The following is a 21986-nucleotide window of genomic DNA, read 5'->3' on the forward strand; positions in this document are numbered from 1 at the left end:
TACCGACCATTTGCTCAACAGTTTGTATTTCAAGATGAATTCTGGCTACCAAGGAGAGTGTGTGTGATGGTTTTGAACTTCCCTGCTGCAGTACTTGGGAGCAAGATGGGTATCCCTAAACTGAGAGGGCTTCATAATATTAGTCGCCTGTATCTACATTTTTATTTACATATATGCATTTTTAAAAATTCTTTCAATCTTGGAATTAGATTTGTGTGCATTAGTGAGTTTATTTTATTCAATATAGAGACTCTTTAAGGTTCACAGTGACATTGCTAGAACCCACATCCAACGTGGCCTTGGTAAATCTTGGTGTTTGTTGTAACAGGTGACTGTTGCCCTGAGTTACATGCAATCTGCTGTTTGTTCACTTTGTTAAAAATACTGCATCACATTAGATGAACTTTAGAAATAATCCTTATTTGTATCATATGTCTGATTCTGCTTGGCCCCATTATGAGTCTATTGGACCCTCCCTTTTGGTACACTATCATTAAGCAGATGTTTTACAAAGAAAAGCATCTCACTTGGAGTTACTTAAGCGCTAATCCATATGTGGTCTATGCGGAAGTCATACACACAACTCACAAACAAGCAAAATGACCTATGGGAACCATGTGTGCGTCTGTCTGTGTTCCCTGGGGCCTGCTCTGTGTGTGCTGGGTCAGAGGAGGCCGAGGCTTTAATAAAGGAACAGACCTGATACAAGGATGCCAGTCTGACTGCCTGGAGCCATTCAACCTGATGGGGTCCAGATGAGAGCCACCAGACTGGACCTCTTCCTCCAAGCCAGTCCGTCAGGGCACAGATTACACTCCACAGCCTTCTCCTCTGAGTTTACTCTGGGTTCACCCTGGGATCTGAGGGGTGAATATTAAACCTAATTAAAGTTACCTGCTTTGATCCTGCAATAAAGCTTTTCATAGATCACAGGACCTCTTACCTAGTCACTTCACTTGCAACCATATGCATACCAGAGACATTTTTTTCAGTTAGTCATCTTATTTAATGTTTAATGTGCTCCTGGCTAGTGTTTTGGAGGTGTCTGGTAACCGACAAGATGAGGTTGCTGATTCCTGCTTCACGGTAATCAATGGATGTTTGTCATGTTATCTCCCCTGTCCTGAGCAGGCCCTTACATCATCCACCTTTCTCAGTCTCAGTTTCAGCTAGTGGGGGAATTTACTTACAGGTCAGACCCTGGATCAGCTGATCTGGGCTGAGCCGTTCACAGTTCTTCATGGGATAATATGTGGTAACAATGGAGTAATTAACCTTGGTATTTACCATAATATATATCTCAACCAATGGGAATGTATGTCTCTTTATATGTCTGGTTTTTCCTGACATCACAGGAAAAGGAAAGATCAATCTATCAATCAATCAATCAATTGAAATAGATTTATAGAAATTTTAGCTTTTCAGTTATAAAATTTGAAAAATAAGTCAAAATAGGAATTCATTTTTGGATAAATATTTTTGTCTGAAATAGCCAAACGACAACACTTTTTTGAATTGTTATTTTGAAAACCAATTTAAGTACCTGGTGAAGCAGACCAGGAAATAAACACAAGGAGTTGGAAAAAATGGTTATTATTTATTTTCTCTGACCTTTAAGCTGCTCATGTACTACATAGTTTAATAGATTATTCATCTTATTCTCTGTGAATAATTCGTCTCCAGGCTGAAGCCAGAGCTCAAAATTTTATGAGCATTCTATGTTTGTCAGGCTGTCTGTTTGCTCTAACTTTACATGTAAATCACGTCTGTTGTCCACTTAAGACCAGCCTGCTAATCGGGTTCATTAGACAACAGGAGGTTAGGAAGTCATGGGCAGTACAGTTTGCTGATTTGGCAAAACATGTTTGAGCTGAGCAGCTGTGCTTTATTGTAGAGTTGGACATCATTACCTTGATAGCCAGTTGTACATCTGTGTATCTTGTAACGCAGTTGCTTCTGGCCATTAAATACTATTTATCAGGAAAAAAAACATTATCTTGGTGTCATTATCATTTTCCAACTGCTGCTTTACAATCACAGTTACAGAAAAATGACAAAGTTTGGAGATGATAAAACCTGCCAACAAACATTTTTAAAAGTGTCAGAAATTCATCGCAACACCACATCCATCCAAATAATCAGTCTCTCCAGTGCTCCAGCCAGGATAATGCATGGAGAAATGATACTCTACAAATTCTAAAATTATTTGTGCAAGTGAAATGGGATCAAAAATGGGCTTTTAGAGTAATTAATGCCCAGCTCAGTGGATCCATTGGAGCTTCGGAGGCAACATCTAACTAATGGCCTTCAGTATAAAGTCTGTACGTTATTTAATAAATCACACAATTTGGTAAAGCGTGTCTTTTGAAATATTTAAATTGTGCTACAATTTCTCTTATCACACATTTTATTTATATTTTATCAGTCATCAGCCTTTTATGCTGCTTACAATTTACATCACATGTAGGTCAATGTTTGTTTCTCTGGTTTCTAAACACATTTGATATTGTATTAAAATTCAATTGAATTACATTTACAAATACCATCATTCTTCATCCAGATAGCCTGCTGCTACTGACGATGACAAGGATGATGGTGATGATGATGATGACCAAGTAATGCTATGGTTCTCTCTGTCCATTATGCAAATGATGCCATACAATTACATAATAGAATGAGAGCTGTGGTTAGGTAATACAACTGGTGTTTCCTTTGTCATGATAACACACACACGCAGTCACACACACACACACACACACACACACACACACACACACACACACACACACACACACAAACACGCACATGCTGCCCAGTTTTTAGGACATGGTGCTTCGCATCGACCCAGCATTGTGTTACTCCTTCCATTAGTGCTGACTAACTCTTGGTCTCTGGCTTTAATGATAGAAGCAGGGTGCAAGGAGTGGGCCAGCTTCCGTTCGTGTCAAGTTATCTGGCACAGAGCACCCTGGGAAATTTGGGCCAGGTGAACCCGATCCCGGAAACAAAGCTTGGTGCTACTGATTCTAGTGTTACACATCCAGAAGAGAACGACCTTACTGACATGAAAGGTCATGAAGCAGAGGACCACGACTCAAAGAAATTCATGGTATGCTAGTGAGGCGACGTGTTGATACTCTTCTTTACCCTGGAATTCAAGCTCTACTATAGCTGTACATTTTACAATATTGACTTTATTTTACTGCCAGAAGGTCCATCTACAAACCTGAACACGGCAATAGATAATACAACCACACCAGGATACATGCATCATATCAACACTTTAAATATATTCAAAGAATGTTTAATTTCATTTCATTTTACAGCTTTGTCTCAAACATATTTCATTGTCATATTTTTGATTGAAACCCATTAAGTATGAATCAGTCAAGGCAATGTAGCAAATGTATGAGAACAGCAGCACCTGTACAACATCATACAAACACAGAGGCTAACTATGTAGCGACCTGAGAGGGATGACCTGCAACACCTTTTTCTCATTGATCGGTCTCACACCAAAGAAGAGCAACACAGGTTTTACTGCAGAACCCACGGGATCCACAGCTGATTTGATCACTAATGATTGTAAAAAACAAAAAAAGAAAAAGGACTAAAAGAGCCTAGAATAATACAAACACACAGCGCCAGCTCTGAGAACAAAATCATCATTCAAGCAAGTATGAAGTAAAAAAAAACCCACAGAGATTATCATTACTATTAACAATTTAATACAGATATCACAATAAAGTCTTTTTTTTTTACATTCTGTTTTTACCACCTCAATTTGTTATAAAAATAAAACTGGTATTTTGATTGTAGAACATCATCAGCACCTTGGTATCAAAGCTCCCTTGGTCTTGAAAGCTGTGTGTGTATGTGTGTGTGTGTGTGTGTGTGTGTGTGTGCTGTGTGTGTGTGTGTGTGTGCGCTCATGTGTGTAAACTAAATTATGCTTGTTTATGCACGCTATCCTTAATCGCCAGAATTAATTAATACTTTTCTTTCAATTACAAAAATGTCTCTGTATTCATAATCACTATTTTTGCTTTTTCTTTTATTATATTATCTAAAGGCATTTATTTTTTCACTGACAAAGGGCCTACCTAACTAAAACAAAATAAAAAAGATAATCCACCCAGATTTTTTTGTGCAGATTAAAATGAATCATTTGACTGCTTTGGATTGGATATGTCAATCTTGTGTGGTTTCATGCATGAGGATGCATTTAGTGTTTAGTGACTGTAGTTGGATGTGCTTGTTTGACACCAGCTATGAACCACAGGTGAAACAACACTGTCTTTGGACCGATTTGAGAGAGCAGCGACCCAGCAGCTTTAGCTTGTCACAGAACCGAGAAGACATCGTGTTCTTCCTGCAAACTGGACCTACATGATAAGGGACAAGTTTCAGGCTAATCTCATGAAAGTTTAAAATACAGAAAATATGTGAGGTCGTATGATTTTAACAAAAAAATTAGTACAAAAAAGAAAAGAAAATGCTAATTATTACCTATTATGTAAAGTTTACATATGTGGTGTGACTGTGGGAGGCTGAAAACAAAGAAAGACAAAAGTCTAACTTACCTGGGTTTATCTTGCAGTGCTGCATGTTGCACTTCCTGACTGTTTCTGGTTTGGAAATCTTCTCACAGAGGCTGTTCGGCATGACAGCCGAATCCTCCTCACTCACACAAATGACCTCCCGCTGTTGTTGTCCCCCACCGCAACTCACAGAACACTGCAGCGTTACACACAAACACACACAAAGAGGGATCTTTTGGTGCACTTGCAACAGCCAATATAATTATTTTGTTATGAACATAAAACACCATCAGTCAGCCTAACTGATGACAAGTGACAAACCTCTTCCCAGTTCTCCGGCCTCCATTGAGCGCAGGGCTTTAGACGGCATGGCTCTGTGCTGTTTGGCCTCAGTGAGGCGCTGCAGCGATGAGGAGCAGGACAATACACCAGCCGCTCCCGGAGGCCTTCACCACAGCTCCCAGAACACTGGGTAAAACACAACAACTTCATTTTTTGAATTTTATGCTTTTGGATCAAAATCAATGTTCAAATATTTGCAACTTTAGAATAATGTACATGGCTGTGATTTCAGTACAAAATTTGCAGAGTTGTTTGATGAACCTACAGTTGAACTATCATCTGTGATATGTTAATGAAGTCAGATTGACAAAATAGTAACAACTGTGGACTTTAGTGAAAATTATTTCAAAAACATGGGACAAAATACACATGAAAAATTAAACCGAAACTTTTTGCACAGCCAGAAGCCACCTGATAAAAGGCAGGGAACGTTTTATTTATTTTGCTCATTTAAGAACTATAAAATCTCTTCGTAAACGTTTACTACTACTCCAAGTGTAATGTGCAGAGATAAGTTTAGAATGCTCCTACCGGTCCCCATGGCGTTATAGTCCAGTTCGCACAAGGCTTTTGAGGACATGTTAAGTTGCTTAGGGGTCTGCTGGAAACAGATTGACAGTGGAAGGGTCGGAGGGGACGTTTACTCTGAGAATCCACACACTGGACTTCGCGGTACCGTCTTACCCCCACTGCACAGCTGTCTGGACACTTAGGGGAATATCACAGAGAAATATATGGCTCAGAAATGCATGACAAGTGAGAACTGCAACAGAATAAAACCTGTTTATTCATCTAGAAAAGTAAGAGATAAGACATAGAAATGTCATTATTGGATTGAAAGTTAACATGACTAACTTTGCTCCAGCTGCCACTTTGCCAGGTGGCACAGTGCTGCAGGTGACATGTACGTGCAGGCTCAGGTTTCTTCACGTTGGAACAGTCTTCATCGTTCTGGGAGCTGCACACGACTTTCCTCCATATTGCTCCAATGCCACATGTTGTTGAACACTGGGGGAGGAAAGAGGAATGTTTCTCATTACTACTCAATTTGGGTTTTTCTGTATACTTGGGTGACAATCTCATTTTTAAGTGTATCTTTAGTAAGATTGTAAAAGAGATGTTTCAAAACCCTGAAAAACCATCAGTCGGTTTCCTCTAAATCATTCACTTACTGTAACCACTGTTACATCGTGTTCCAAGAAGACTGGATGGTGTGACATGTATGATAGAATGCTCATTAGACCCACAAACACTTGACTTGGACAGAAAAGACTTATAAGTATCTCTACCAGTACACCAGTGAATGATTTGTTATTTTGAAGACAAATTATGTAAAGAGGAGCAGAAATGAGAAAATTCTCATTTCTGGTGAACTCGAGGATCAGCCATCATCAGGTCGGATGTCAAACAGTTAAAGTGAGATCCAATTTTGGTAATGAAGAGTCTTTGTTTATTCAGGCAAATTAAAGCTTTACAATAACTCCAAACTAACACCCAAATCCACTGTGTCTAAAGTTTTCAAGGGAATATTCAGTCCCCACTTAATACACAACTTTAAGTAAACTGCAACAGAATCGTTCGCTCTGACAGATTACATTGATTTTATGACTGCTCATTCAAAAGTTTTGATTTCATAACAGTCAAAGTCAACCTGGGTGGAATGAAAAATGTTACAAGGGCCATGAAAAATGAACACCACTCATTTCGTTCATGACGTTTCAGGGCTAAATCACCTTTAAGCAGATAGTTTGACTGTAAAGTACGTTTACCCACCTCGCTCCAGTTGCCCACGACCCAGAATATATCCATACTGACAGGTTCTTTGGCCACCCGGTTGATTTTAAAGCTGCTGAAGGGGCCCTCTGGCTGCTGGATGTGGTTCTTGGGGTGACCACCTTTGGACCAGGAGGGCTTTCTAGCACGAGGGGCAGAACTGTTTTTTTGGGGTGCCACTGCGGGCTTCTTTAGCTTAATGATCTTCACTGTGGTCTGGGGTGATGCTGCAGTGGTGAAAGGTTTTCTTGCACTGGTAGCACGAGTTCGTGTTGAGTGGACACCAGGTTTCTTTGGGACCGAGTGGTGTTTGTGCATGGGGGTGGTGGTGAGGGGAACACTGTGCATCCACTGACTGTATGGATGGGTTTGTGGTGTGGTGTGGGGGCTGGTGAAGGGATAGTAGTGAGTAGTCTTTGTCCATGTCTTAACGCTGCTGGATGGACTGGAGTGGCTGTTGGTGTGTGTGTGTGAGTGTGTGGCGGGAGGACTTGTTTGTGAAGAGGGTGGGGTGAGTGTATGCATTGTTGGTGTCGTTGATTTAAGAGGATTTCGGAATAATGTAAATGTGGTTGCGTCCAGATCAATAATCCCACCCTCCTCTGTCGTCCTTTCCCCAACAATATAATCATATCCTGGAGTATACATCAACACATCTGGTGTACTTCCCTCCTCTTCCTCCTCCCTCTCTTCTACCCCTTCCTTTTCCACGCTCGGTTCTTTTTTGCCCTTGGCTTTAGATGTGAAATCTTTCCAACTTTTATCAACACTTTTCCTCATTTTGAGATTTAAGTCATAATCATCTGTGCTCATGATTTCAGGGATTATAGGGAATACAAGAGATGAGTTGGTAGGAGCAAAAATAGTTGTACTTTCATTGCCAAATGTTTTTGTCATCACAGTGATAGCAACTGTAGGTGTAGCTGTAGGTGTAGCTTTAGGTGTAGCTGTGGGTGTGGGTGTAGCTGTGGGTGTAGCTGTAGGTGTAGCTGTATATGCAGCTGTGGCCGTGGTGCTTTTAGGAGCCTGGGAAGGTGCAGCAGGATGCCTGGAGGGGTTGCTCTTAGGTGGGTAGATGCGACGGTATTTGGGGGGAGGCCCAGGCCGTCTACGAAGACCAGAGTTGGGGCAACTCTGCAGGGCACACAGTGATCTGGAGCGAGGTTTGGTGGAGAGGTCACAGGACTTCTTGGCTGCTAATGTACATGTGACTGTACGCGAACGAACTCCTCCTCCACATGTGACCGGGCACTGCCAAGACAGAAGAACACAAACGATATATACCCATTCAGAAAAAGGTTTTTAGCCAGCTGAAGCTAAGAAAGGCAACAGAACCACAAGTAATAAGTACAAAAGAAAAAAACTCAAACCTCCTCCCAATTGCTAACAGCCCAGTCCTGTCCACAGATTACATCTCTGTTGCATGACACTATGGGTTTGGGTTTGAGGAGATGCTTGCACTCCACGGGGTGCAGCACCCTCTCCTCCCCTAGCACAGTGCGAACACAGAGAACTGTGCGCTTCCGAACGCCCTCTGATCCACAGGTGGCTGTACACTGCTGCCAGCCCCCAACCCACCACCTGAGTAGAGAGGACGGACAGGAAAGAGAGGTCAAATGACAGATGGGAATTGATGGAATTCATCCATTCATTCATTCGTTTGTTGATTCATTCATTCATTCATTCATCTTCTTATGCGTTTCTTAAAGAGTGGTTAAATTTTTTACTGTATCTCTGAAAAATTCAGTATATTTAAAAATGTTTGTTCTCAGAACAACTACAAATCCTAACCTAAAACTCACAAAATATCATCAAGGAATAAATCTATTGGACTATAAACATTTGTTCCTGAAAAAGAAAAAAAAACACAAAAGAGAGAAACAGTGACAGAAATAAAATCAAAACATAGTCTCCAAATATGCATGATGCAGTGAAAACTACAGCCAAACTAAAGCCATAACTGTAAAACAATCACTATAGAGCTGACATCGACATAAAAACTGCTCATGAGAATTTGAGCGTAAGAACCTTGCAGGACATTCCATAGTCTTGCATTTTCGGTGTCTGTCCTCTAGACGGCTCTCAGAGTCACACAGAGATTCATCCACTACACCCACATCCATCTCAAAGCACAGAACAGGCTGGTGCTGTGTGCCTAAGACAGGAAGCAGAGGGCCAAGTTAAGATCATCCTGCTACTACAAACGTCTGACTTCCTGGTCACACACAACACCAACCTAAGCCACAGGTGGTGCTGCAGTCTGTCCATGCGCCGTGTCTCCAGCTGTAAATAGGCTCAATGACCTCATTTCCTGTCTCTCTTGTCTTCTTTACCGTGTACTCATATCTAATGCCTGGGTTCTTCTCCTGAAACAGCAACTGGACAAACAAACGTTTTTTTTTCATGTCATTTTAAGGTTATCTGATCTGATCTGAATGATCAACCTTAAATAGTTTACTTACAATAATATGTAAAAATATAGCTTCTCTGCCATTTGATTACCATTACTTGTGTCTATGAATCATTTTGAAAACTCAGGTGCTTAAAGACAACACACCCTTCACCCAAAAATACATTTTGACTGGAAAAATATCCTTGGAGACTGTTCCTTCTCTCTATACCTGATTGGTTGACATCACTCTACATATACAATTGGATAAATGTAAATTACTTTTATATACTGTATCTCAGAATATACATTTTTAAATACCAGGAAATTGCTCTCTTCAGACAAATGAAATGTCTTTACTGGTCTACCTGTAGCATGACTGGATGTTTGGTGGGTCCAGGAGCGGTGAGGTTCTCCATGTTCCCGCTGCGTTCATAGAAGAACGTGGTCCCCCCAGCCTCGTACTCTCCATTCCACTGGATGATGTAGTTGCCGTTGAGGAAGTACTCCTCCTCTGATGAGTCACTCCTCAGAGCCAGGAAGTTACCTGCCTCCTCGACTTCCCGCACCAGGATGTCACGCGCCCCCTCGGGTATCAAACCCACGTCCATGTACCCTGGGAGAGTCGACAGGGGGGGGTCAGAGTCACAGCAAAGTAATGGATGGCCCACCGTGGCTGCTGTCACGCTCACATCCAGACTAGCAACAGCCTCTCTCTGATGTTTAATAGAGGGTGGGCTCAGTCTGTGGGGGTGGTTGGCATGTGTGTGTGTGTGTGTGTGTGTGTGTGTGTGTGTGTGTGTGTGTGTGTGTGTGTGTGTGTGTGTGTGTGTGTGTGTGTGTGTGTGTGTGTGTGTGTGTGTGTGTGTGTGTGTGTGTGTGTGAGTGTACGTGTGTGTTCCCGGCGTGGGGGGCACTGCCCTGTCTTTGTGTTTTATTGTGTTTGGATGAGGTGGGGGTGGGGCTCCTGATTGAGAGGACGAGAACAGGTCTCTGGAGTTTAATGATGTTTGTGGGAAGGTGTGTGTGTGTGTGTGTGTGTGTGTGTGTGTGTGTGTGTGTGTGTGTGTGTGTGTGTGTGTGTGTGTGCGTGCGTGTGTGTGTGTGCGTGTGTGCGTGTGTTTGTCTGTGTTTGTGCAAAGGAGGGGGAGGATTGCCCTTGGTTTAATCCTTTTGAAGTCTTACACATCTGGCTCAGTTATCTGCGAGGGTTACAAACACATAAAGACAGACAGAAAACAGGAGGGGATGAAGGAGGGATTCTTAGATTGTTTTAAAGCCTCTCCCAATTAATCTGTCTTTGCAGGATGTTGACTCTATATGAGTAACAGTGTTCTAAACACAGTAATATCAATGATAATAGTAATAAACACAGTAATATCAATATCAATGGCTGTCTTTAGACAGAGGCAAACATGCTTTTTTTTTAACCACTTTCCTGGTGAGCCCGCCACGCTTTTCCTTATTAATGGGCTGCAAGCTTTGTGTTAGTATATACTTTTTATTGAATAAATGTTTAGATCATTCTCAGTGTTTCCAGTTGCTTAAGATGGGATGGACTCACCAAAGCCTTCCCCTTCATCAAACGATTTATGGACTGTCTCACAGCTGGTACCATCTCCCAAACAGACTCCACAACGATCCTCCAATGCGTTTGAGTCAATTCCATAGTCACAGCCCACCTCCTGCAGATAATACAGACAATCACGGAAAGAGTTACTAATGATGGAATGAGTCAGAAAGAGTCTTCCCTCCATTAAGCGGTAATTACACTTTAGTTAGTCTCAAACATTCTTCAGCATTTCAAACCCCCCTCATACTCTTTTAGTCTCTTACCCAGCCACACTACCTTGCACACTCCATTAACACAGATGCTCCTGGACTTGTTGTTCATGAAACATGGCGTGCCGTCAGTCACGGTGTCAAGCATCTTCTCCGAAAAATACTCAGTGGTTGGTCGACAGTGTAGCTCACAGGGATGCACTGAAAATGATTGAGGTTTGGGTTTAAATTAATTCAACTTACTTTCTTTTTCTTCGACCATAGATGATGAAACATAATTTTGTTAAATTGCTGACAAGAATGTGTAACAAAAAAAAATAAAAAACAAATGATAGGTCAAATAGGTAAAATAAAAAATATAATTATATTCAGATCATCATGCAAAAAAATATGGTGCAATGTTGTGAAACAGTGCAGTCCCTGAGGATCACTCCTTGACAGCTTTCCGATGTAAATTCTGCCCCCTGTTGGGTAATACATGCAATCGCACCTACAAATCCTCATCTCTGACAGAGAATAAACGTTCTTTTTTGTAGTATCTAATCATAAATTGGAGGCTTTCACTACTTACTGGGGTTAGCCACAGGAATCCACTGGTAGATCTCATTGTGGTAAGGCACCGTGTCAAACTCACTGCACAGCATCTCTCGGAAGGTAGGTTTGTTCTTCTGGCAGGGTTTGGTGTTACAGGTCCGATACCGCTTCCTTTCCCCAGTGCAGTACTTGCCCCCAAACTCTGGTCTGTGGGAAGAATAGTAGACCTTGAATCAAACGTGTGGTTAGTAGAAGATGTGCTGTAGAAGAAGGAATGTTTTTTACTTCATAAGAGCAAAAAGATGTTCAAATGTAATTGTAATGTGCAGCAGGCTTTGCATCAACTCTTACTTTGGGTTGTTACATTCCCTCTCTGCCATCTGAACCCCAGTTCCACAGGTTCTGGAGCAGTGAGACCAGGTACTCCATTGTCCCCAGCCCCCATTCACCGTCTCTGGGAGCTTCCCCACAATCACACACTCTCCTGATATACACCACTGAAGAAGAAGATGCAGATACACTTCGAGTATCACCGATAAGATGACATTCAGTGGTTTAGCCACAGTGCCAGTAACACCCTAAACATCTTTATGTCTAAGTTTGATCTAAACCGAGACAAAACACCTGGACGCCCACCTTCTCTGGTCCACAGCGAGTTCCATCTATAGGTGAGTCCAGTTTGGAGCGACAGGAACCGTTCACTGAACACCAAAGTATCTGGCAAATGTTCTAGAACAAAGATTTAACCCAGTAAGAAAGGTGTTCTTTCTAAAGGACTGCTGACATTCAGATCCACCATACTCACATCAACCTCATGGCAGAAGGTAGCGTTTGGGCCGTACTGAAGCTGGCACTGGTGATGCGTGGTGTAGCGGATACCGAGGCGAGCCAACGGAGTGGTCAGGTCTCTCTTGGAAGGACGGTCATCCAGACAGAAACCCCAGCCACGACTTGGAGAGACACACACAGATAGAACAAACCAGTCAGAGACTGCAACATCCCGCGACAACCCTGAATTCTAAATTTTACCCTGACTTACTTTCATAATGGTCACAGCAATGAATTCTATATTGTAGTATCGAGTATGACATTGACCTAGTGTTCCAAAGGTGAAGGTCTCCATCACACTTTTGTGCCGCTGGCTTTCTGAAAATGTTGCGCTTTTTTTTTTTGTGATTATGTCTCATCAGGTTTCAGAGATGTGTACCCAAAAAGGTATAAAAGTGAAAATTTGACCTTGACCTAGCTTTTCAGGGTCAAGGTTGTGATCTAATTTTCATCCCCTTGTCTCCCCGAATGTAACGTCTCTTGTTTTGTCTTTCTATCTTATCCCGTTCCTGAGATATGTGCAAAAAATTTACAAAAGTTGAAATTTGACCTTGACCTAGTCTTCTCAAGGTCAAGGTCATCATCTCATTTTCATCCCCTTTGCTGCCCGAGTAATGTGCTTTTTCTTTCATCTTTCTATCTCCAATGGTTGTGAAGATATTTGATGGATGGATGAACAAATGAACATACAAACACTGATAATTACAATACATCACCGCTTCGCGGGATGTAATAATCAGCATGGGATAAGTTCAAAGAGAGGAAAAGAGAAACTAGGTAAAACTAGGTAAAAATTCAGCAGGAGGGAGATTTTTTTTATGTCTAAATTGTAACAGCTACACTGCCCTGTTATGAACTGGCGTCTCTTCCAGGGTGAACCCCGCCTCTGTAGCTGGGATATACCCCAGCATAACCCGGGACCCGCTTTTCAGATAAACGGTTGAAGATGAGACTATTACGATCCCCTCATCCTCTAGAAGATGAATAATAACCAATATTTTATTCACTCAACTCAACTTTTCTACTTTACTTTGGAAAATCTTTCAAAACACAGGGCTCAAGTAAAAATATATCCAACAGCAAAGCGTGTCTACTCCTGACATAAATGTACCCTACCCTCTGAATTTTCAAGTGCTTGACTATTGTTGTGAAACATGAATTTAATTTTCATTGGCACAAAATGAGTCAGAGTAAACAGGGTGTGACTCCATTTTAATCATCTTTTCGACTCAGCTTGTTTCACTGTAAAATGCTGGATGTTCCGTCTTCAAATTACCTATGCTCATTTCACATAATTGCACTCATAGTGTATGTAGCGGTGGTAATTTGGTTTGCACCACCAGCGACTGGAAAATGTTTGGTTGTAGCATATGCCTCATGTCTGTCTTTCTGCATCAATTTCATCACCTCTGATCAAATCTGCACCTGCATTCAGGACGACTTACCGCAGTTTGGAATTACTCCTACTTTCAAAACTTTGTCACCACCTCAGCAATTCACACAAAGTTTTAACAAAAAAAAAAAAAAACATTATTTATTGTTCATGAATGATGAGTGCAGCACAGTAACGCAGTGGCTAACGCTGTCACCTCACAGCAAGGAGAAGTTTGTAGTTCTCCCCGTGTCTGCGTGGGTTCTCTCCGGGTTGAATGATGGTTATTATTATATGATTAGAAGAAAATATGGATTCAGTCTTACTCCAGGAAGCGTGTGATGTATTCTTTAGAGCAGGAGGACCAGGTCAGAGGCGAGCTGTCGTACATGAGCTGTCTGGACATGATGAACGGATGCCTCCCCTCCAGCTGGCAGTCATTACCTTGGCCATCATGATGAATCCCGAAGCTGCATTCATTAAACGATCAATTATGATCATAATCACAAAGAAATATTTTACAAGAGCAGATGGGGGGCCTTCTCTTTATATCTCTAAAACCTCATTGTGCCTCTGAATAAACAATTCTGCAGCACATTCTGCTCTTGTCTAAACAGGATACTGGAAGAATTCCTCCATGATTTATAAAAGGAATGTTTTACACGTATGATACAGAATGGGATTTGGTCTCAGCTCAGGTGCTGAGATTGCACTGACTACAATTACTATTTTCTCAACTTTTAATCAAAGTAGAAAATAATCATCAGATTAACTCATCCTTTTCTTCTTCTTCTTCTTCCTCCTGTCCTCTTACCTGGTAGCTCCATTCTCAACACCCTTTTACCAATATACTCATTGTCTCTCCTCCTCTCTCCATCACGACTGGCCTCACCACTGTCTAATCCAAACATCATGGATGTCATCACAGTGTAAAAGTCTTTTTTGTCTGGGTACCAGATTCAACTGTTGTTTCCATATAACCACTTCAAAAATGCAGGGGTCCCAACCGTGGGGTCTGGAAATGATTTCCAAATGATTTCCAAAAATTAAATACATTAAAAAAATTATTGGAGATAGTTAATTTTAGCGATAATTGTTATAAAAGATGCCTACTAGTTAAATTTGAAAACAATGAGCAAATAAAAAAATGTGTTCTGTGTTTGTATAAACACAGAACACTGTATATTTATTTGTGTGTGTGTGTGTGTATTGTGTGTGTATTGTGTGTGTGTGTGTGTGTGTGTGTGTATTGTGTGTGTATTGTGTGTGTGTGTGTGTGTGTGTTTCATCAACCTCCAGGGACAGAAGGGGTCATGAATCATGAAATCTTTGGGAACTCCAGCACTCATGGATTGATGTGCTGATCCAAAGAGATTTAATATTGCAGCTGTATATTTCTTAACAACCACATGATGAGAAAACAGATGTTTTTGTTTTCACATGACCCATTGCTATGAAATCCCATTATTCAGTTTCATACAAGTACAGACACACCTACATGCACACATACTTATAGTACACACATACACTAACCTGTGCCCCATCTCATGAGCGATGGTGAAAGCCACAGGTAGGCCTGAATCCTCATTGATGTTGCAGCTGCGGTGTGGCTGACACATCCCAGACAGATGAGACAGACCCAGAGTCTCACAGGGCTGGTTCATTCCAGCGCAGATGTCTTTCCTAGTGGTAGGGATGTATGTGTACAATATCTCCACCATAATACTGCATGTAAACCAATTAAATTCATTTATGCAAATTGAAGAAACTGTTAACAAATGAATTTATTTGCACATCACATACCTGGTGACCAGCACAGCCAGGTCATGATGAGCTGGATGTGTATCGCTCTGAGGATTGAGGTTTTTCTGCCAAGCACAGAAACTGGCCAGAGTGGTGTCTGCATGGTGAACTATCTTCAGCCCTTTCTGCAACAAGCAGCACATAAAGGTAATTAAATAGTTTCCCAGACGTTCACACTCCGAGCCATAAGGAATCTAATGTAAATCAAGGTGAGTACATTACTTAAATCTTAAAATACATAGTCAGTGTGCAAGGATGTGGAACGACAGCCAAAGGAAGACGAGTCTCCCACTTTATTTCACCTCCTGACACCCCCGAGGGGAATACTTTATGACCTTTTCTTCTTTTAACTTAAGTATGTGTGCGCCCAAAGCAAAACTCCCATTAAAGCTTTGTGGAAAAAAACTCTCACAAGATAGTATTACCTCTTCTCCCTGCAGAAGAATGAGGCGAACCAGGATGATGTGGATGGCATTCCCAATGCTGGCGTCATGAAAGATTCCCGCCACCTGTCAACAGAGTAATCATTTAAAACCTAAGATCTGGACAGAAACTTAGTGATCATGTTTAAGCAGCGAAACAAAAACTATACAAATTTTTTTTCCAGTAATTCATGAGATTTTAAAGATTATATTGAGAAACATGTTGTTTTCAAAAGTTGTTGTTTATGTTTTTATTTTTTTCATCGACAGTGCGCCCTCGTTCCTCGTGGTTAATGCATTCCAGGAACCACACGTGCTTAATGAATTCCACGATAGAGCGACAAACTATTTATTTTATTATTTACAGTGATTTAAACATTTATGAACCCTCCCCATACTGATATTAAACCACCTTCTATCTATATTACCTCTTCCCACAATCTCACTGACTGTTTAAAGCACTTTTGTGTCTCACGGATGTCTCGTGGAACATAGCGCACTTCCTGATGCCGTCAGCCAATAGAATGCGCGTACGGAATCACGTGACTGCCTACCAAAAAACCACGATGAGGTGAAGATGAAGTTGCGAGCATTGATGCGCGACTGGATCAACTTATTTTAAGATGATTCAACAGGTATGAACCATATTCTCCTCAAAGTACATATTCATGATTCTATTCAAACTAATATTTCCTGCTTTGTAACTAGTCCTCACCATATTCATGATGGTGAAGATGTAGGACTCCACGTTATCACTACCGTGGTATTCTATGAGCTTGGAGTCGGCCACCACCATGGTCTCCACCCAGCGCTCTCTGCTGACGGAGCGCTGCAAGCGGGACTGAGCCTGATCCTCCCTCCTCTGCTCTCGCTCCCATTCCTCCCTTTCTCTCTCCACTTGCACAGAGTCACTTGGAGAATCTACAGCATGTACAATGGGAGAGATCACTTGCAGTACACTTGTGACTTGTCCTCACTTCACACGGTAAAAATATCATGTGTATAGTTTCACAAACATCTGCAGTGCCATACACACACACGTTCAGAAACGGACCTTGAACTCCACACGGGGAGGGTGTTTCCTTGGATCCGACACCACGTTTTTTTCTGGGACTCTGTGTTGTAACCCTTGGATAGACAGCATGGGGCTCTGGAGTCCCTGCAGGCTGATCAGGGGATTTCTGCACAGGTTCGATAAAATATTGTCCCTCCGGCAGGGAAAAGAAGCCTCTCTGGTGAGGAAAAAAACAGTCACACATGAACTGATTGAAAATGATGGAACACAGCCTGAGCCAGTTATGGGGTTAGTTAATCTGCATTGAATCAACACAAATATATGATTTTCTTCATGTTTTAATTGAGCTCTACTCAAACAAAGCTCCAAACTGCGAACAAAATTGAAAAAAATCTATTCATTCTATTATTTTGCAAACTTTTGTATTATGGGTGTCACCGAAAATCACTAAACATATCATGTTTCAATAATTAAAGCTGTTAAAAGTTGGACTTTCTTCTGAGAAGTCTACTGAAAGACTCATTCCCCATTAATTGCAATCAAGAGATGACAGATCTTAAATATGAACCTTCTTCCTCCCTGGGGCACATTCTCTGTCTGCAGCAGCAGCGACACAAAGCCTTCTCCCCTAAGTATGCTATGCATGTTCTTACTGGTGCAGACTGTCGATGAACACTCACTTAGACAACAAATTAAGAACACACCCTCACCTACAAACACACCTACTTGAAAACACACATGTACGCAGTCACAAAAGAGGCATCTGTCAGGTCAAACTTTTTCTAGTAAACGCACACTTTAACCTCCAGTTCACAGTTTCCACATACAAATCATTAGGGCGACTGTGTGTATACTTGTGTGCGTGTGTGTGTGTGTGTGTGTGTGTGTGTGTTTTGAGTCCAAACAAGCCCAGACTGTTCTGGGTCAAACCCCTCCCTCTCCCCTTAAACCAACTTGTAGATGACAGAATGAGAACAGGATATACAGTATAATTCTTACTTGAGCTAAATCAATGGAATAAAATCACTACTTTTTTTTATTCTGACATGTTAAAATGGTTGTTGCTTGAAAAAAATACAATCCAGGATCTAACACCTCTTTTATTATAATCAGTTTACATGTACACTATCAAACAGGATCAACAGCGATGGTTCTTTGACTTGGGTTTCTGCATCAGTTCCTCCTCCTGTCAGTGTTTCATGAATCAAAGGCAGATGTACAAAATTAGGTCACGCAGCGCTAACAGTGTGGCCAGGGGTGGTGAACAGGGTCGACCCTGATGTTTGTTGCAGATACAGACAGTTCAGCTTTCTGGGTCACCATTACATATTTTACAAGTGTTAGAACGTGTTCCTACCACATTCATCCAGTGGTCCGGACAGTAACGATTGTGTAAGTTACTTCTCCACTCTGGGAGTTCAGAAAGTCCAAATCCTTTTGGAAGATTATACTACTCCACCTGCTACACTGAAAATTGAGTGACCCACAAACTGAAGCATAAACTGTAGGATATAACTATGCTTCTCTGGCTTGCTTTTCTATATAAAGCTGCCAAAATGAGCAACATTAACATTTCAAAACTCCAAAAGTATTGAGAGAGCGCTTTCCAGTGATTCAGAGCATGGCTTTAATCCAGAGGGCCCAGGCTGAGGTGGATTCATCCACAAAGCATTCAGGCTGATATTTCTATAGTGCATGATAGGGAGTGCATGATAGACACCCAGAGCATCACACTCAGCTGATATCACTGTTGTTTTGTCTCATCCTGTTTCTTGCTCTAATGAGTTACCAGATCAAGATCTGTTTTTGTGTTTGCATTGCCTCACTGCGAGACAAAACAATACAAAAATTAAACTACATTTCAGTTTGAAACATTAAGGGTTTTTTTTTTTTAGCTGTCTCTGCTATTCTGCATTTGTCTCTTGAGTCTCAGCATAAAAAAAGCAGGTGGTGGAGATCAACCAAGAAGGAATGCATCAGTGAAGCCCATCTAAACATTTAGACCCTCACTCTGCATGATCTGTGTTACACACTGTACATACCAAAGGCCGTCCTACTGTGCAGTGCAGCCTGGTGTGGTTATGGTATTACTTGTAATCCTTAAATTGCCACGGAAAGCTGGTGTTATGTCTGAGCTGAGCAAGTAAAAACTACCTGAAAGGATTCCCACTGAGACTCGACTTTCCGTCTGATCTAAAATACGAGATTATTGTGGAGCAAATTTTTGCTCCAGATCCTGATTTTTCGTGCCAGCTCAAACAGCGTTGCACCCGAGTTCGCTTTACACTTTCACCACCACTTCTCCTCCTCCTCCCCTTCTCCATTAGTCCCCCTTCTCTGACCTAGAGGAAGTGTGTTTGGCTGTGAGGTGCCAGCGCCAGGGGAGGTTACCATAACACAGGTCATTGTTCTAAATACATCGGCCATGTGGAACTGTTTTACTCGTGTTTCCTGCTTCTGTGGGATTTGCAGTGCTGGCCAACTGGGCCTGAAATAAAGTCGCTGTCTGTGGGACACAAGGAGAGGTGGAGGCAGATGCCTGTCACTGCTGCAAACACATTAATGACAATTAACATCAATCAATCAGCCAGACTTGAATTTACTTCTGATGTTTGTTTTTTTATAATTACAGGTTTTATACACGAGCTTGACCCAAGTTGGGTTTTTTTGTACTTCACTAGAGTTTTGCCTTTGAGCTAACTTGTTCCTCTTGGGTCAATGACATCATTTTTCACTTGTATAATGTGAAGAAACATGTATTTAAGTGAGGAAAGTTCTGATATAATAGGTTTGAACTTGCATGTTCTTGTTTTGAGTTGTGCCTCAGGGATTCATTGGAAGACTCAATTGGGAAAACTTCTGACTGAGCTCAAAGTGAATGTTTTTCCATGGGAAAATGACTGTGGTATCAACCTCAATCCAATCTATTGAGCCTCATGATTTCACATATGAAGTAAACAGTGAAGATGGAGACTGACCTGATATTTATAATGACCTGGACGATACTGATCATAGCACCACAGATGAGGAACTTGAGAAAAGGAACTTGAGTTCAAACAGGAGTTTAAATGGCACCATGCGCACATGTTACAGCATTATTGTGGTTCTTTTGCAGCTTTCGTGACATCTAAAAGTCCAATTCTGAAACCAGTGCTGGGCCATTTCCTTTATTTTACCTACTAAAGTCACTCAGAGTTGCACACATTTAAATAATTCACCTATTATACAAACACCAAATAAAAATTACATATAATCAACAAGATTCAAGTAATTATTCTTGGAATTAACATTTACCTTTTTTAAAGGAAAGTTGAAGTAAAGGCTGAAAAGAGGTTATTTAATCTATTTGTATATTTACAGAAAGTAGAAAAAGTCCTGATTACTTTTCATAGAAAATGAAAAGAAAATACTTGGTTCCAGTTTTTTCCTGAAAACTACATTTTAAACTAAATATTTAACACGACTGAGATGAGTTTCCTGCTCATAACGTTTAGTATCCTCTGTCTTCATTATCATGAAGTGATGTGTTGCGCAAGCCGTCTCTATCTGCCTCCAGAAGGGGGTATGATCTCCACTTCAGCTGGATTATTTTGCTTCCCACAACTGTCTGGATGAGTCTTACTGTTCACTGGTCACTCTGCATTTGTAGCTGCCGTAAAACTCCTGCACAGTGCAGAAAATCACTGTAATACACCACAGAGATTTCCTTGTAGGCTGGAGTGAAGGGACAATCTGGAGAATTGAGGTCTGTGGTGAAGCACCTAGGTTGTACATAATTAGAATCTATAGTGACATAACACACTTTTCAAATGAACTGCATTTACAAGATTTGGCAGGAAGCAGCATTGCAACCCACACAAACATAAAAAGAGAGGCAGGAGGCAAGACCCTGCAGGCGAGGCATTCCTGCTGTGACACAATCAAACGCCAGCACCGAAACATTCTTCATGACTAAAGCTGACACATCCCATCATTTCACAGCTGGGAGCCCCCGCATCACTTTCTTAAAACACCGGTGTAAATCAAGGAATCACTTTCCAAAACTACTTAAGACAGAAGGGGTGTAACGGTGAGGCATCAGGTGATCTTCAGCACGGTAGTTTTGTACATTCTGGAAGGTGTTTGAACGCCAAACTATCACACTGCACAATGTCAGATGGACAGGTTTGCTCAACAGCTGGTGACTGTCTGCATCACATGAGCTTCTCTTGAGCGACCCCCCCTCCCTTTCTCCTGTGCATAAAAATAACTTCCTGCCAAAGACAACTCTGGATTTCAGATAGTCTGCAAAGACTCAGGGAGGAAGATTTTTCATACAAGTCTGTTTGTAGACGCGAGGACTAAATCTAACGAATAAAGTGGAAATTTCAGTGCAACCCTTTTGCCTCTGTTATGCATATAGCAATGAGAATTCTCACCAGTCCTTTGCAGGTACTGATGGCAGCAGTTCCACGCACATCAGAGGCTTCCACTGTTCCAAGGAGGTGGCAGGAGTTCCCCTCGGAATGATGACGCTCATTCCTGCTGGCACTGCCATTCCTCCACTCCAACATGTAGTCACTAGAGATCAGGTGATTGTTTCTGGTCAGATTGAACATTAAAGAGCGACCCTGATAGTTGACCTTGTAGTAAACCTGTCCCTCCAAGCTGGGGGTCTCCAGGTCACGCCGGACCCGCCCACCCTTCCAGAGGTGAGTCAGAGAGTGGGAGATGAAGTCTCCATCAGCAGTGGTTTTCACTGGGTAGACAAGTGAGAGATCTGACTCTGACAAGGACAGCTGACCTGCAAAATAAGGCTGAAGTTATTCAACTATACACTTTCACAGAGAGAATTCAATCGCACAGAGAAGCAGCTTCTCCAACAGAACCACACTGACCTTGCTCTGCAAACAGAGAGAAGAGGCTGCCAGACAGCTCTTCATGGCCAGCCGCCACAATCGAAACAAAGTGCAACAGAAAAAGAACCGGGAACTCTTTCGGACATCGCATATTTCATGTAAGCAAAACGGGAAGAGCTGCGGAGGAGCTGCGGGTGCTGCGTGGTGTTCGGGGCGGCCGCTCGGATGGTGCGCTGCGGCTGTGTGTCATGTCATGTCCGCGGCAGGAGAAACACGCACGGCTGTCAGCCAAATCATGGTTTAAAGAGGGAGACAGCTCCAGCTCTACGGAGGAATGAGGGGAGGAG

At 41.8% G+C, this 21986-nt stretch overlaps 1 protein-coding gene across 2 annotated transcripts; it reads right to left on the minus strand.

Annotated features, from left to right (window-relative positions):
- Positions 1 to 3209: 3209 nt before the first annotated feature.
- LOC137593014 (A disintegrin and metalloproteinase with thrombospondin motifs 12-like) lies at positions 3210 to 21930 on the minus strand. 2 transcript variants are annotated; one of them, XM_068311583.1, is made up of 24 exons: positions 21679 to 21930; positions 21220 to 21584; positions 16841 to 17018; positions 16502 to 16707; positions 15790 to 15873; positions 15365 to 15489; positions 15095 to 15244; positions 13888 to 14031; positions 12167 to 12311; positions 11998 to 12090; positions 11713 to 11858; positions 11399 to 11568; positions 10895 to 11028; positions 10610 to 10730; positions 9414 to 9661; positions 8893 to 9034; positions 8685 to 8811; positions 8027 to 8237; positions 6657 to 7907; positions 5739 to 5891; positions 5415 to 5591; positions 4863 to 5009; positions 4584 to 4737; positions 3210 to 4385 (listed from the first exon to the last, which is right to left on the minus strand). In XM_068311583.1, the coding sequence occupies exons 1-24, from the start codon at positions 21788 to 21790 to the stop codon at positions 4270 to 4272; spliced, it is 4899 nt and encodes a 1632-aa protein (XP_068167684.1). In that variant the 5' UTR covers positions 21791 to 21930; the 3' UTR covers positions 3210 to 4269. The 2 variants fall into 2 exon arrangements, 1 of the variants encoding a protein (XP_068167684.1); XR_011035064.1 differs by lacking the exon at positions 3210 to 4385 and having other exon boundaries at positions 4601 to 4737; positions 5415 to 5484; positions 5568 to 5591.
- Between the last annotated feature and the right edge of the window lie 56 nt (positions 21931 to 21986).

Source organism: Antennarius striatus, chromosome 3 (genome assembly GCF_040054535.1).
Source record: "Antennarius striatus isolate MH-2024 chromosome 3, ASM4005453v1, whole genome shotgun sequence".
NCBI lineage: Eukaryota > Metazoa > Chordata > Actinopteri > Lophiiformes > Antennariidae > Antennarius > Antennarius striatus.